This window comes from Elgaria multicarinata, chromosome 10, assembly GCF_023053635.1.
Source record: "Elgaria multicarinata webbii isolate HBS135686 ecotype San Diego chromosome 10, rElgMul1.1.pri, whole genome shotgun sequence".
Taxonomy (NCBI): Eukaryota; Metazoa; Chordata; class Lepidosauria; order Squamata; family Anguidae; genus Elgaria; species Elgaria multicarinata.
The window spans coordinates 19,232,297-19,246,912 of NC_086180.1; the positions used below are offsets into that span (position 1 = coordinate 19,232,297).

General features: G+C 45.6%; 1 protein-coding gene across 1 annotated transcript in view; it reads left to right on the forward strand.

Moving 5' to 3' along the window:
* The first annotated feature begins 2,790 nt into the window (after positions 1 to 2,790).
* Positions 2,791 to 14,616, forward strand: part of LOC134405027 (uncharacterized) — an 84,310-nt gene continuing 72,484 nt past the window's right edge. Inside the window, exons 1-7 of the mRNA XM_063136086.1 lie at positions 2,791 to 3,102; positions 5,912 to 6,068; positions 6,599 to 6,669; positions 8,337 to 8,564; positions 10,063 to 10,157; positions 12,953 to 13,080; positions 14,029 to 14,174. Of these exons, the coding sequence (XP_062992156.1) occupies positions 2,859 to 3,102; positions 5,912 to 6,068; positions 6,599 to 6,669; positions 8,337 to 8,564; positions 10,063 to 10,157; positions 12,953 to 13,080; positions 14,029 to 14,174 (1,069 nt within the window). The 5' untranslated portion in view covers positions 2,791 to 2,858. The remainder of the gene's footprint in view (positions 3,103 to 5,911; positions 6,069 to 6,598; positions 6,670 to 8,336; positions 8,565 to 10,062; positions 10,158 to 12,952; positions 13,081 to 14,028; positions 14,175 to 14,616) is intronic.

Here is a 14,616-nt window from a genome sequence, read left to right on the forward strand (position 1 = left end):
TTAGTCTATTGCAGCTAAGGGTGAAATCCTAGCATGCCCCAGCCAGCCATGCAAAATAATCATTTTTTTCAGGTGTCTGAGAATTTTTTTTTATTTATTGCATTTTTGTACTGCCCAATAGCTGAAGCTTTCTGGACGGTTCACAAAAAAATATTTTCTCTTCTGTTTTGCAAAACCTCTGAAGCGCCACTGCCCTAAGGAGATGGATGCAGTGATGGGACAACCTTCTCCCCACCCCCCCCACCCCGCTCTGAATTTATAAGATGCAGAAATGTAAAGGGTAAAGGTTCCACCATTAAAGGTGGCCTAAAAATATGTATTTTTATGAAGATATGTGCCCCACCTAGTGGTACAGCTAGGGCTCGGCCTTGAAGCCAAAGTCCAGGACTTCAAAGCCCTGCCTCACCCCCTAAAGACCACACATACAGCCACAGGCCACGGGGGCAGCAGCAAACAGGCTCAGAGCTCCATCAGACAAGCGTTTTATTGCGCACTCGTTTCCGGACACTTGTAGATTTTCGCGGGTCCCTCACACGACATCGTCTGCCTCCCACCCTTCCTAGCCTTCATCGCACCACAAAAAGACCACCCCAGTGAGTCCGAATTAACATAAAAATGGAAGTTGCTGCTAACTCCTGCTGTGTGCAAGAGAAGCAACGAGAGCAAAACGGCCTACTGAATGGGCCACGTGCACGTTGTTTACTTCCTCTTTCAAAAGAGGAAGTAATGAGGGACGAATGCACTAACGGAGAAGTGACAGTAAGCAATTGCGATTTTCCCCTTTGTGATGACACTCTCAGAGTCGGCACTTGGACTGGCACGGGTGAGCCAGGGCCCACTAGGGTGTGTGTATTGTTTTATTTTTTCTCTATGGTATCTGATGGAACGCCACTCCAGACATGAACCTACCTGTACACTGCGCTCGACATCTAAGGTCCTCCTCTGAGTGCCTACTCCGAGGGAAGCTCGGAGGATGGCAACAAGGGAGAGGGCCTTCTCGGTGGTGACCCCCCGACTGCGGAATGATCTCCCCAGTTAGGCTCACCTGGCGCCAACATTGTTATCTTTTCGGCGCCAGGTCAAGACTTTTCCCTTCTCCCAGGCATTTAACAGCATTTAACAACACTAAGTTTGTTTGTTTTTTAACAGACCTCAGAACTGTTGTTTTAAAATGGATACCATTGTTTTTATACTGTTGTTTTTATGTTTTTGATGGTTTAAAATTTTTGTATACTTTTTAATGCTCACTGTTTTTAACTGTTCTAAACCGCCCAGAGAGCTTCGGCTGTGGGGCAGTATATAAATGTAATAAATAAATAAATAAATAAAATCAAGAATTAAGCTGTTGTAAACAGTTTCAGCACCAAAAAAATATTCTGGGAGAGCACAGAAGGAGCAAAGTATATTTCTATGTGGGTGACATGTATCCCATGTGTTAAGATCTCTGAAAGAACAATAATGGTATATTTCACATTAAAACTTCCATCCTAAACATATTATTTCTGAAAGGAAAGTGGAAAAGGCCTACACCACAGAAAAGGAAATAAATCTTAATTTTGAAATATATATATATATATATATATATATATAATGATTTGGGGTTAGATTTTTTCCCTTTTTTATTGTTAGGCACCCCGTATATAAATAATACTGTGACCCTGTTCAGACAACATGCTAAGCAACTGTGGTTAAGCATTTTGAGCTAAACATTGTCCCCATTCAGACAACACACTAAACCATGCTGCCTAACCACAAAATGGTTAATGGAATGCATGCATTCCATTAACCATTTTGTGGTTAAGCAGCATGGTTTAGCGTGTTGTCTGAACGGGGCCAATATAGCTTAGCATTTGGTGTGAACCATTCCTGACCATGGTGGCAACATAACAATGGTTTAAACATGCTCCGCAACCATTTCCTGCAAAAGGATTAGTGCCCTAACCATAGCTTAGTGTGTCGTCTGAACAAGCCCATTAAGTTCTCCTGGATGTCAGTTGCTTTTCCTTTCCCCTCAGTGGATTGCCACTGGTCCGTCGGCATCTTGAAGAATATGAGCATCATTGCACAGGGGAAAACCCTTGCTTCTCCGTCCTGGCGTTTGTCCCTCATTACTTCCTCTTTTGAAAGAGGAAGTAAACAACGTGCACAGTGGGCCATTTTGATCGCGCTGCTTCTCCTGCATGCGGCAGGAGACAGAGGCAACTTTCATCTTTAAAATAAGTAGGGTGGGTTTTTTGTGGCGCGAAGAAGACTAGAAGGGGTGGGAGGCGGGCAGGAGGCAGACGACCTCATGAGAGGGACCTGTAAAAATCCGTGTATGCCCAGTAACTAGTGTGCGATAAAACCCTCATCTGATGGAGCCCTATGTTGGCTCAAGAACTGCATCTGAACTGTAGAAGAGCTACAGAGATGATAATATAGGAATGCACTTGTGCATGTGAAAAGTGCCTTGCCTTCAAATAATGACTGGAGTCCAGCAATGGGGGGAGGAGTGGGGGGGCAAGCTCCTTGTTTGGGATGGTGCTCCCGACCCACTCCAAAGCATAGAATGATGATAAGGGATTGAGGGGAGCGGGAAAACAAAAAAATGGTCCTTGTGGGCTTCACTACTGAAATAACTGCAGACAGCGACCTAAAAGGGTGGGGCTAAATCAATTCCATTCAGGGGTCTGAAGTGCACTAGCTGCATCGCTGCTTGCTGGAGGAAGAAATTGGCAACCTTTTATGGGCGGGTCCGGCTGGAAGAGGGCAGGGTTACCTCCTGGAGATCCGGCTAGAGGAAAGAGGAATTAGACGGTGCAAAAAAAGAAAAGAAAAGAATACGTGAAGAGCGGTTCGGGTTGCAACAGAGCCGCAGCATGCTGTACTGTTGGGGCGACGGCTCTGACGGCCAGCTAGGGCTGGGCGAGGAAGGCGTCTCCGAGCCGGTCTTTTTCCGTCAGGGTCCCCAAACTCTGCGCCAAGAGGTGATGCAGGCGGCTTGCGGGGAGCGGCACACGTTGCTGCTTCACGCCGACGGCAGCGTGGTTTCTTGCGGGGACAATGGCCAGGGGCAGCTGGGCAGACGGCTTCCCTCGGGGCGGCGGCGCTGCTACGTGCCAGGTAGGACCGAGCCCAGGGGAAGGGGCGATGGCGGTGGAACTGCGCGCCAGTGCAGGCTGGTGGCTCTGACGTCGGGGTGAGGGGGGCTGTGGCGCCGCTCTAAGTAGGTTCCCTCAGGACTGTAAAGGACCCATCCAAAGTGCTGAACCCTATCCCCAAAACGGGCTCAGAATCTTGGATAGCTCCTTTAAGGTTCTGGTTTAAACCCAGAGCGGATTCATAACCCCGTTGGCCTCGGAGCCACCAGCCTGCCCTTGGTGTGCGCGCTGCCTCTCCATCGGCGATCTTCTCCTTCCCCATTCCCAAATGGCTTATGCAAATATTGGGGGTGGGGGTCTTCCCAAGATTAAAATGCGGGTGGGGGGGGGGAGAAAAGAGAATTTAAGTTAACGGATCACCGCCCCGAAAAGTAATCCTTTTTGGCAAAGACGTCAGAGAGAGAGAGAGAGAGAGAGAGACGCGCCTGTTCCCCTCCGCCGCGTCCCGATTTGGGATTGGGACATTCTCTTCTTACTTAGCGCCCCCACCCCAATAATAGTAACCCAAGGACCGACCCCCGCCTTTTCCTTTCAAACTGATATCCTGGAAGCAAACCTTTCCCCTCTCAACAGCCGGACATCTAAAGTAGGGATGGGAGAAAGTAGCTCTGTAGATGTTCGCACTTCAACTCCCAGCATTCCTGACCATTGGCCATGTTGGCAGGGGTTTCTGGGAGTTGAAGTCCGAAAAAAAATCCGGTGATCATTCTATCTTTCTCATATACACACACAACGGAGGTGAACAGAAATGGGAGTGCAGAACGACAGCGCAGTATATAAATAGGGGCATGTTTGGAGAGGTCCGCCGGACGGGTGGGGGATGGATCAATTATAGCGTTGGAGGTTCTGGGAAGAGGAATTTTAAATCAGGACATAAAGCGGCTGCTTCTAGCCATCGAAATGCAGAGATCAGAGCATGGATTAGGGGTGCAATCTTAAGCACGGGGGTGGGGGGAGTCCTACAACGCTGGGAGTTCTAGGGCTTTTTGCACAGAGCTGCCTCCTAAGAGTCTAAGTTTCGTTTTCCGCCTATAGCTGTTCTCAGCCTCCAAATATGCGTCACTCCTCAAAGACTTTCGGTTTCCTTTCTCTTCTTTTTAGAGCGTGTTGCTAGCTCGGCTCCTAGATGTTTCGATTTCTGTGCATCTTCTTCCGTCTCTCGGCTCCGGCATCCCAATGTGCATTCCATTGAAAGCCATTAGGTGCAGATACACAACATCTTTGCCTGTGCTTATGATATACGCTCTAGTCCTTAAAACTGGAAGGGGCATTCTCTCCCCTCAGTTTAAAGTAGGGCCCCAGAACGTCTTTCAGCCCAAGGACCAGATTAAACTTCGGAGAAGTTCTCTGGTACTATATTCTAGGAGGAAGGGTACCATATTCACAGGCGAAAAGGGTGGGACCAAAACATACCAACATATTTGAGCTTAAAGCTCTTGTATGTAGAAGGAAGGAAGGAAAGGGACCTCTCGTGCAAGCACTGAGTCATTACTGACTCTTGGAGGGACGCCAACTTTCGCTGACATTTTCTTGGCAGGCCTTATAGCAGGGTGGTTTGCCGTTGCCTTCCCTGGCCATTATTACCTTTCCCCCAGCTAACTGGGTACTCATTTTACCAATCTCAGGAGGATGGAAGGCGGGATCGAACTCAGGCCGTTGGGAGAGTTTCAGCTGCAGAAACTGCTGCTTTACCGCTCTGCGCCACACGAGGCTCCTTGTATGTAGAAGGCCACATTAAATGATCAGTGGTTAGGGGGGAAGGAGGCATGGCCTTCTGGGGGACCCTGGAGACCTGGATAGAGTCTTCTGGAAGGCTGGATTTGGCCTGCAGGCCTGATCTTCTGCACCTCTGGTTTAAAGGATGCCAGAATGGAGTACTTGGCCTTGGAGAATACTGATCAGGCATACATATTTTATTTATTTATTTTATTTATTTATTTATTTAAGGATTTTTATGCCGCCATTCAGCCAAAAAAGGCTCTCATGGCGGCTTACAAAAGTATTTCTTGACAGTCCCTGCCCACAGGCTTACAATCTAAAAGACATGACACAAAAGGAAAGGGGATTGGGAGGGAGGAGGAGGAGGGGGAAAAGGATATTTAAATTGGGGGTGGCAATTTGTGCCCCTCCATATGTGTTGTCCTACAGCTCTCCTCACCATTTACTGCTCTGGCTAGTACTGGTGGTGGTTGTAGACCAGAACATCTGGAGGGCTACAAGTTGCCCCCTTCTGGCTTCAATAACTGCGCAGTGAGTGACTCAGTTCAGATGGAACGTTAAACCATGGTTTAGCATTGTGGGAATGAGCTTTGGCTTGCCGCTACCCACTTCTTCTCTTTTGTGTGCATGAAGAGATCAAACGCTTCTACTTCTGCATGAAGAAAACCAAAGGTTATTTTTCCCAGTCCTTGGGTTCATGCACTCTCCTCTCCATGACATCCATGGTGTGATCCTGGTTTATTTTAACTAACCAGAGTTAGAACTATTCACTATTCTAAAGAGAGTGCATAAAACTAAGGACTGGGAAAAATAGCTATTCGTTACCTTGCTAGACTGTTCAACTCTCTTTCACAGCAGTATTCAGTGGGGGTTGTTCATGAGGGTTAGAAACACTTCTTTTTTTAAGGAAGCTGAAATTCTTAATGGTCAACCAAATCCTGTATTAATTTCCGTATTGTGTAGCATCAAACATGGGGTATATAAAAATGAACTTCTAATTGCCATAGAGGTATACAAATGTCCTTTTTCTTTGTCTCTCTCCTCTCTGAAAGAACAAATCCAAGCATTGGAAACACAGACTGTTGTCCATGTAAGCTGTGGGAAGGAACATTCATTGGCTGTTTGCAACAGTGGAAATGTTTTTTCTTGGGGTGCTGGTGCTTTTGGGCAGCTGGGCACCGGAGCATTTAAAGAAAATTTCATTCCAAAGTAAGTGGCAGCAAATCCCAACTGTTAAACTAGAGTTGTGTAACCTGAAAGAGTACTGGGGAAATGCAAGTTCAAATTCCCTCTCTGCTATTCTCTCTGTCGGTTGTCTTGGAAAGTGGTCTTTCTCTGTCTTAGATCTGGGTTATATTTACCACCTGTTAAGCAGGCCAATATCCCAAGCAGAAGAAGGTGAAGACTCCAATTTCAGTGAGAGTGTGAGTCCATTCCGGGTTTCAGACAGAACTCTAAAGGAGCTATCCAAAGTGCTGAACCCTTACTCCAAAAGTATATTTTTGTTGTTACTGGTTTAAAAACACTTGACTCCTTATTTAACTGGTCAATTGACCAAAGCTTTTTCCCCCCTTTTAACCAAATGCTTAATCCTCATTCTAAAATAAAATGAAGGACAAAGATTCAGCCCTAAGGACATTTATGTGACAAAATTATTCTGTGTCTGGAATGCTAATGGATTTTTCTCTATTGTGAAATACTAAATTTTTGCTTATTTTTCCATATATATATTTTTTTAGGAAAATAGTTTATTTATCCAAAATAATACAAATTGCTTGTGGACACTACCATTCAGTAGCACTGGCAGAAGGTAATAAGTGGTTTAAGGTTTTCTTTTGCTGTAAAAAACAAAAACCGTTGGCTCTTTTATATGGATCAGTTAAAAGCAGGGCTGGATAACTTATGAGCTTCCAGATGTTGGACTCAAATTCCCATATGCCCCACTCAGCCTTGCCAATGGTGAGGGATAATGGAAAGTTGTAGTTCAACATCTGGGAGGCTACACATTCCCCATCCCTACTTAAAGGGGTTAGTTTTCTACATTGACACGATGATGGCAGCTGTCGTGTGGGCCTGCCCAAATGCCTATCCCTTTAAGACAGAGGCGGGGAATGTGTAGCTCTCCAGATGTTGCTTATTCTAGCTCAGGATTGACTATACCAGGCTGGGCAGAAAGTAGATCTCCATATGTTTTGTACCTCAACTCTCAGCATTCCTATCGGCCATGCTGGCAGGAGTTTCTCAGAGTTGAAGTCCCATACATCTGGAAATCTACCTTCTGACCATCCCTGGTCTACACTGGCTGGCCATAGATGTCCAGAGTTTCAGACAACCCCCCCTGGAGATGCCAAGGATTGAACCTGGTGCCCTATTCGCTGACTCATAGCCCTATACCAAGACGTCTCACTGAGGAACTTCAAGGTCAGACCCATAGTCAGAAAATCAGTAGTGGTAGCCAGGCTTCACTGGAAGACTGATTATCCACCGCTACCAATACGGCCCTGCAATATGCAGCCATAGGAGAATATGGGTCATTGCCCAATAGTCTGGTCATTGCCCTGTGTGAATGCTGTATCATAGGCTCTGAAGCCTTCTGAAACCCTAATGGATCAGAAAAAGGCAGACACAGGCTCCACTGCTGATCAATTGACATGGAAAGGATTCTCCCAAATTCTGGAGGGGAAATCTGACCCTCCAAGCGTCCTAGTCTGCCCCTCCAGGATTCCTTAGAAAGCCATGCCCCTTTCCCTTTCCCCATTTCTTTCCCCCCCAACATCCAATAGTTTGGTGGCTTCCCAACTTTTGTGTGTGTGTTTTTCCTCCATTCCAAAAGAGTGAAATGTCTCCCTAAGGCTAAGTTACTAGCAATAAGAGAGCTTAGAACTCCTCTAGTACGCTCGTGACTAAGCTTGCAAGTTATTTTTACAACATTGTGAACAGCCTGCAGATCTCCCGCTCCTTCCCCTGGTTATTCTGGTTTAAAAACAACAACAAAAACCCTTGGATATCCTGATTCTTCTGAAATATCGCAGGATTTCCTGCTGTGTACAGCCAAAGTTGTGCTACAAAACACCCACCTGAGGGCGCTGTTCACTTCAATACTATGAGCACAAAGAAAAAGGGAGGCTTTCAGTTACAGACCACATGGTTGCCCCTCTCCTCCCATGTAATTCACCTTATTACAGTTGTGCAAGAGAAGCAGGAAGTAAACTGTGGGTAAGCAAATGTGATTTCCCTTTAATCTAAAGGAGCTCTTAAAGCTCAAATGTGCTGGTATTTTAGGCCCTGCCCCTTTTGCCTTTGACCCCACCCACCACTGGAATGTGGCCCCCAAGTGCTCCTCCAAAACTGAATTCAGCCCTCAGCATGAAAGAGGTTCTGCAAGTGTTTTAATGGCTTATGAGGATGTTATGTAAATGTAATGCGTTTCCTTTCTTTCTCTCTGTCCTCTTTCCTTCTGTTCCTCTTCATATGAAGATGGCAGAGTTTTCTCATGGGGGCAAAACACCCACGGCCAGTTGGGGCTTGGTAAAGGCGACTCTTCCAAAGCACAGCCGCAGCACGTTGCTGCTCTGGATGGCATCCCGCTGGCTCAGGTGGCTGCTGGTGGGGCCCATAGTTTTGCCCTCTCCCTTAGTGGAGTTGTGTACGGATGGGGAAGGAACCAAGCACGTCAGCTGGGCTTGAGTCAGACTGACCCAAAAGGTAAGGACGCTTCCAAATTGCTCAAGGACACCTTGACGATGAGTGCTTCTAAATTGCTCCCTCTTATGGATTAGGGTAGCCTTCCCCAAACAAGCATCCTCCAGATGAGTTGGACTAGAATTCCCATTATGATGGGATATGTAGTCCAACTCGTCTGGAAGGTGCCGGATTGGGGAAGCCTTAGGGAATGCTTGGGGAATGCTTAGTCCAAAGAAGGGATAGCTATTTAACAGGGAAACAGAAGCGGAGATCATTTTGAGAGTTAGGTTTGGTTTTCCAGAAGCCAGAATAGTCTTGCGGATCGCAATTTAAAATAGGAAAATTGGATTGCTTTAGCTGTACAGGCTGAGAGCGGTTACCACCTCTTATGAAAAACAAAGTTGCAACTTAAAATAGTAGGGCCAATAAATGTATAGGTTACATAGTAGTCAATGAAAGTATGGCTGATGGGATGGGTATTGTCACTTCAGAACTTGGCTTCACTGTGAATTCTGAAGTCCTGGTATAGGTGGCTTGAACATGCATCCACCACTGTCCATGGTATTTGTTCCTGGGGTGGAGGACATAACATTCAAATCGCTTGACCAGACTTAAAATATTAAGGGTGCCATCCTATGCATGTTCAGGCAGAAAAAAGTACTACAGCTTCCACGCGTGCTGGGGAATGATGAGACAGACTTGTAGAATGTTTTCTGTCTAAATATACACAGGACTGCATCCTAAATCTATCATATCTTAGACAAGCGGTCAAGAAATCAATTTTCTGTTTGTGTTCTAACTGCCTATAAAAATGCTGTTTTGCAAAAACAACACTGCACACACTTATTAACCCCCCTGTGTGATCTTGTGCTGTTCTGGGTTCAAGGCCAGAGCAGAATTAGACTGAATGATTTTAGCTGGGCTGCTGTAAGAAAGCCTGAAAGTTTAGGAATACTAAGTCCCTGAAAGCCTAGGAATACTATTCACCCAGCTGGTGATTGGCTAAGGAGGCACACCTCACACTTGTCAGAGGCTTTTGAGTATAAAAGAAGGACAGTTACAGCTGCCCTTTGTCTTCATTTGGTTTAGTTTGTCTTTATCTTTCATCTGGAATCCTGTCCTATTGAAGACCCATGGTTAGGTTTGTAGGTAGCTTTTGTTATTTATTTTTAGCCTTAAGTATTGTTTCCACCTCTTACTCTGGTTCTTGTATGTCTTTTACTTCTTTTTCCCTTTGTAAATAAACTTACCACTTATCATAATTGAATGTGTGTCCTTTCTAAATTGGTACTTAATCCAAAGCCTTCTGCTTGGTTATTTGTTGTTCTGGCTATATATAGCTCTAATTGTTGACAGTGCATCTGAAAATCTTGAAATCTGACTACAAAGTAGCATAGGTAATAATATATACTAACAAAAACCTTGGGATGTTGAAGTGGTACTCAGAAGTAATGGTCAAAGATAGTAGGTAATAATGCTATGTATTTCTTACCAATAATTCAGTATGCTTCTCCAACAGAACAAATCTTCAAGCCACGCTCAGTAGGTGCTCTGAAGAACCTTGATGTGACGTATATTAGCTGCGGAGATGAACATACTGCTGTTCTCACCCAGGTACACTCTAAATGACTTTTCAGTGATCCAGCAAGGAGATAATGTCACAGAAGGTCAAGGCACTAGATGTGTATGATTGAAATATCACGGTCTTCATAGCAAATACTTATAGGTGGTGATGGTTCCATGGTGGAAATCGAATGATGAGCATCTTGCCATGTGACTGGCCAAGTAGCATGGGATGTCTTCACACCAAGGCCACATGGTCCTGGCAGCCAATGGCAGTATGGAGACAGTCTACACCTGGGATCCCAATCCAGCCCACCTGAATGGCCACACCCCCTTCCCCTGCCCCCCCTCCATTGCCCTGATTATTGATCATTTTGTGGTTTTCTGGCTTCTGTGCAGTTTCCCCTCCCATTCTGAAATGTTGAAATCCTCTCCCAAGGCTTAGTAACTGTCAGGGAGAGCTCAAATACTTATGCTCATTTTGCCTTTGGTTCCACCAATCACTTGAATGTGGCCCCTGAGAGCTTCTCTAAATTGGATTCAGCCCTGGGGTGGAAAGAGGTTCTGCACCCCTGGGCTGATTATATATAGAGAGAGACGCTTAACCACTAGAAGCACTTTCAGCATCTTCCCCACTGGGTGTCATGGCTAACCCTACTGCCCCTGTTTTGGGAGAAGGTGTTTCAGGTAATCAATCAGACTCAGATTTGGAACTAGAGGAGGAGGCGCCAGACACCAGCCAGCTTGTACCTGTGGGGGAGAAAGCTCTCACAGGCGATTCACCAGGTGGAAGTCAGCCCTCTCCAGAGCTTATCTCCTCAAGGCCAAATCCTACACACTCAGTGGGAAGTGAGCTTTCTTCTGGGGGAGAGCGCCCCAACAAGCTAGTTGATGCTAGGGTCCACTGGAAGCTCAAATGCACGGGGCGGAAGGAAGGTGTGAGAAAGTCGTTTCGATTACGCCAGAACCTGCCTCCGTACCAGGCTCTCTGAAGTTACAGGTGTTTGGGGAAAGGCTTCCTGTTCTCCTTGGTCAGACAATTGTCTCGCTTAGTTTGCATGGTTTTGCCTAGGGGAAAGTTTCCAAGAGATTAGACTCTCTTCAGGTGGAAGACACGTTTGTTGCTTAATAAAAGCTTTGTGGATTACCTAGCAGGCCTTGTCATTTGCCTCCCATCGAAAGCAAGAGTTTTCAGAGAAACACGACACTGAGGCTGTACATTTTTCTTATGTGGGCTGTTTCTGGTGTTCCGAATTTGAATATATGCAAGTACCTCTTCTTGATTTGCTCACACACATCAGGTGGCTTAACTCCTTTTTAGCCAGAACCAGTCCCAACCTGGCTAAACTTTGGCCTTGCTCTGTGGTTGTTTCTCTTCCACCCCCATGTTTTGTAATATTACTGGTGGCCCATAGTTTGAATGGTGATGAAATTCCAGGTCCTACTCAACCTCCAGTTGCAGACTCACAAGCTAGTGGGCTCAAGTGGAGATGTACAGCATCAGCTGCCTTGGAAGACTCACTCAGTTCAGTGAGGCCTTGGTGAACAGCCCAAAGCAGTGATGCAGTGGGTGTGAAGGCAAAAGTCTGTTTCTACATTGGGATCTCAATTACTAGATTGGAGCAATTGGGCATTGAGGGGTTTAAAGTACATCTAAAATAATAATAATAATAATAATAATAATAATAATAATAATAATTTTACATTTGTATACTGCCCCATTGCCGAGGCTCTCTGGGCAGTTTACATAGGATAAAAACTCTTTAAAAAATATACAAAAATTTAAAATCACAAAAAAAACCAATTTAAAACCACAAAAACATACAAAAATAAACCCAGGCTAATTATATATTGCTCAATGTCTGGGAGAAGAGAAAATGGAGCAACTAGATCAGGCAATTGCAACTGGCTGGGTTAGTTTCTTTCCCCCTGCTAACGTAAAAAAACAACTATGCACCAACAATGATGTGTTGGGTTTGGGGTCTGGTTCTGCCAGTTCCAAATCATTTTGGTTACCAAGATGAAACAAGCCACTTGTGCAAAAAGACGACAGTTTATTGATGGGAAATGGATGCAGAATATATACATGCAAAGATAGTTAGCACCTCCTTCCAGCTAATCATGCTTTCGTAGCTGGGTGTCCATTGGCCCCCCGACAATAGATGGAAGCCGTCCCTTTGAGCCACGTCTGGTTCTCCAGGCCGGTAGCACGCGCAGTTCCTCCTGAAGCAAAGCCGGACCATGAGGCCTGTGCATTGGGTCTTATGGGCTTCCCTGCGAGCTGTCTGCCTCTCTCTCCCAGGAGCTGACAGGCTGCACCCCTCCCCCTCTCAGAAAAAACTAGGGGGGTGGGCTCCCTCTCACAGATTCTCAAAGCATCTCAGCTTGGGAAAATAATTGGCCTGGTTAGGAGTGAAAACTTCCCAGATCATCTAGAGATAAGACGCTATGAGAAAAGGATGACATAACCATGAGAGGCCTATCCAGGGAATGAGGCCTGCTCTTGTCTGCTAAAGCCTGCTAAAATCTATTTACTGTGTTATGCTACACAGGTCTCTTAGCAGCATTTTGCAGCTCTGTGAAGTCCATAGTTCTGCGCATTAATAAACTCACTCCAGATGACGATGTGGAGTTCTGGTGTAGGGCTATCTTGCATATCTGCATGTGAGCGTAGTCCTTGGTATCTCCAGGTGAACCTCATGGGGTTGTTGTGCTGATGAACAAAATGAGAACCAACCCCTCCACCACCACTACCACCATTTTTGAACTGGAAAAATGCAATGGAAATGACTAACAAGAGCAGTGATAATAACGCTGAAACTCTGGTTTGCTGTACCCCTGAATAGAACGGCAGCATCTTCACGTTTGGAGATAACACTGCTGGACAATTGGGACATAGCACTTCAATTCAAAAGGCCGGTCCTCAAAAAGTTGACTGGATTGATGGTCCAGTTTCCCATCTGGCATGTGGAAGGTATGCACCATAGATTTCCTCCTATCTCTTCCCCCACCCCCATAGAGATGAATATGAATATGTTACGTAATGAAAGCTTGCAAGAATTGTTTTAGATGTAACTCAATCCATTGTACCATGTGCCTGTAATATTTTTCCAGTCTTGCCCTCTGGGATTTAACCTGAAATACAATGGTATTTTTGGTGGTTTGGCCCCACCCATTTTTCTACAGCCCCTCCCCTCTTACATTTTGGGCACACCCATCACTGGAATGCAGCCCCCAAGAGCTACTCTGAAATTGAATTTGGTCCCCAGGATGAAAGAGGTTCAACACCTCTGACATATGTGAAGTCCTAACATGTCAAAATGTTTGCTTTGAGTCTTATAATGGGCTTGTTAACTGGTGTAACATTAGATTAGTTTCATCGCTGGACTGCTCATTATTTTCTCTAGGGTAGGGCTAAGGAACTTGATGGCCACTAGATGTGTTGGCCTACAACTCCCATCAAAACTACCCAACATGGCCAATGGTCAGGGATTGTGGGGGTCGTATCTCGAGGACACCAGCCTGCCTATCTATGGAATGACCATATGGGAAAGAGGACAGGGCTCCTGTATCTTTAACAGCTGTGTAGAAAAGGGCATTTCAGCAGGTGTCATTTGTATGCATGCAGCACCTGGTGAAATTCCCTCTTCATCACAACAGTTGAAGCTGCAGAAGCGACCTGATACAAAAGAGGGCAGGGCTCCTGCAGCCTTAACTGTTATGACGAAGAGGGGATTTCTCCAGGTGCTGCATGCATACAAATGTCACCTGCTGAAATTCCCTTTTCGATACAAATGTTAAAGATACAGGAGCCCTGTCCTCCTTTCCATATGGTGACCCTACCTACCTAACAATATTGTAGGTGAATAGAGCGGTTCAGACATCAGATTTATAGCACTTTTCTCCCCCTCTTCTCCAACAGCTATCACACTCTTGTTTACATCTCTGCTTCTGGCCAGCTTATATCTTTTGGGCGTGGACCTCTGCAGCACGACAGAAATGGAACATCTGATAGCAAACAGGACGAGACACCAAGAATTAACATCAGTGCTCTTGTTTCACCTAGTGGTACCTCTTTAAAATAACAAAAATCTCAAACCAGAATACAAAGTAGTACTACTGTAACATAGTGGGCACAATTCAGCCAAAGGCAGTCCTTGAGCGGATGCTTAATTCTGCCATTGAAACGTGGTATTTAAAAACGTGCTTAACCTGGCTTGATTATGCTCGGCATAAGATGACCAAACATTATTTCAGTGACTTTGGGGAGTGGGGAGATAATTGCCAGAGTTCCTTTCAATTCCACTCAGCTTCCAGCCACCAGAATTTCAATTTTGTTTTTACCCCAGAATGTTCTGTTCTGAGAAGGGGACTGGGTGGAGGGAAGGTGGCTGCCATGGCCACCTTTTTGGGGGATGGGGGTAGGGTGGCTGCCATCTCTCTCTCTTTCTCTCAGGCCCATCAGAACAGGGCTCTAAAAGGCCATCAATGGCTACTATTCAAGAGGGCT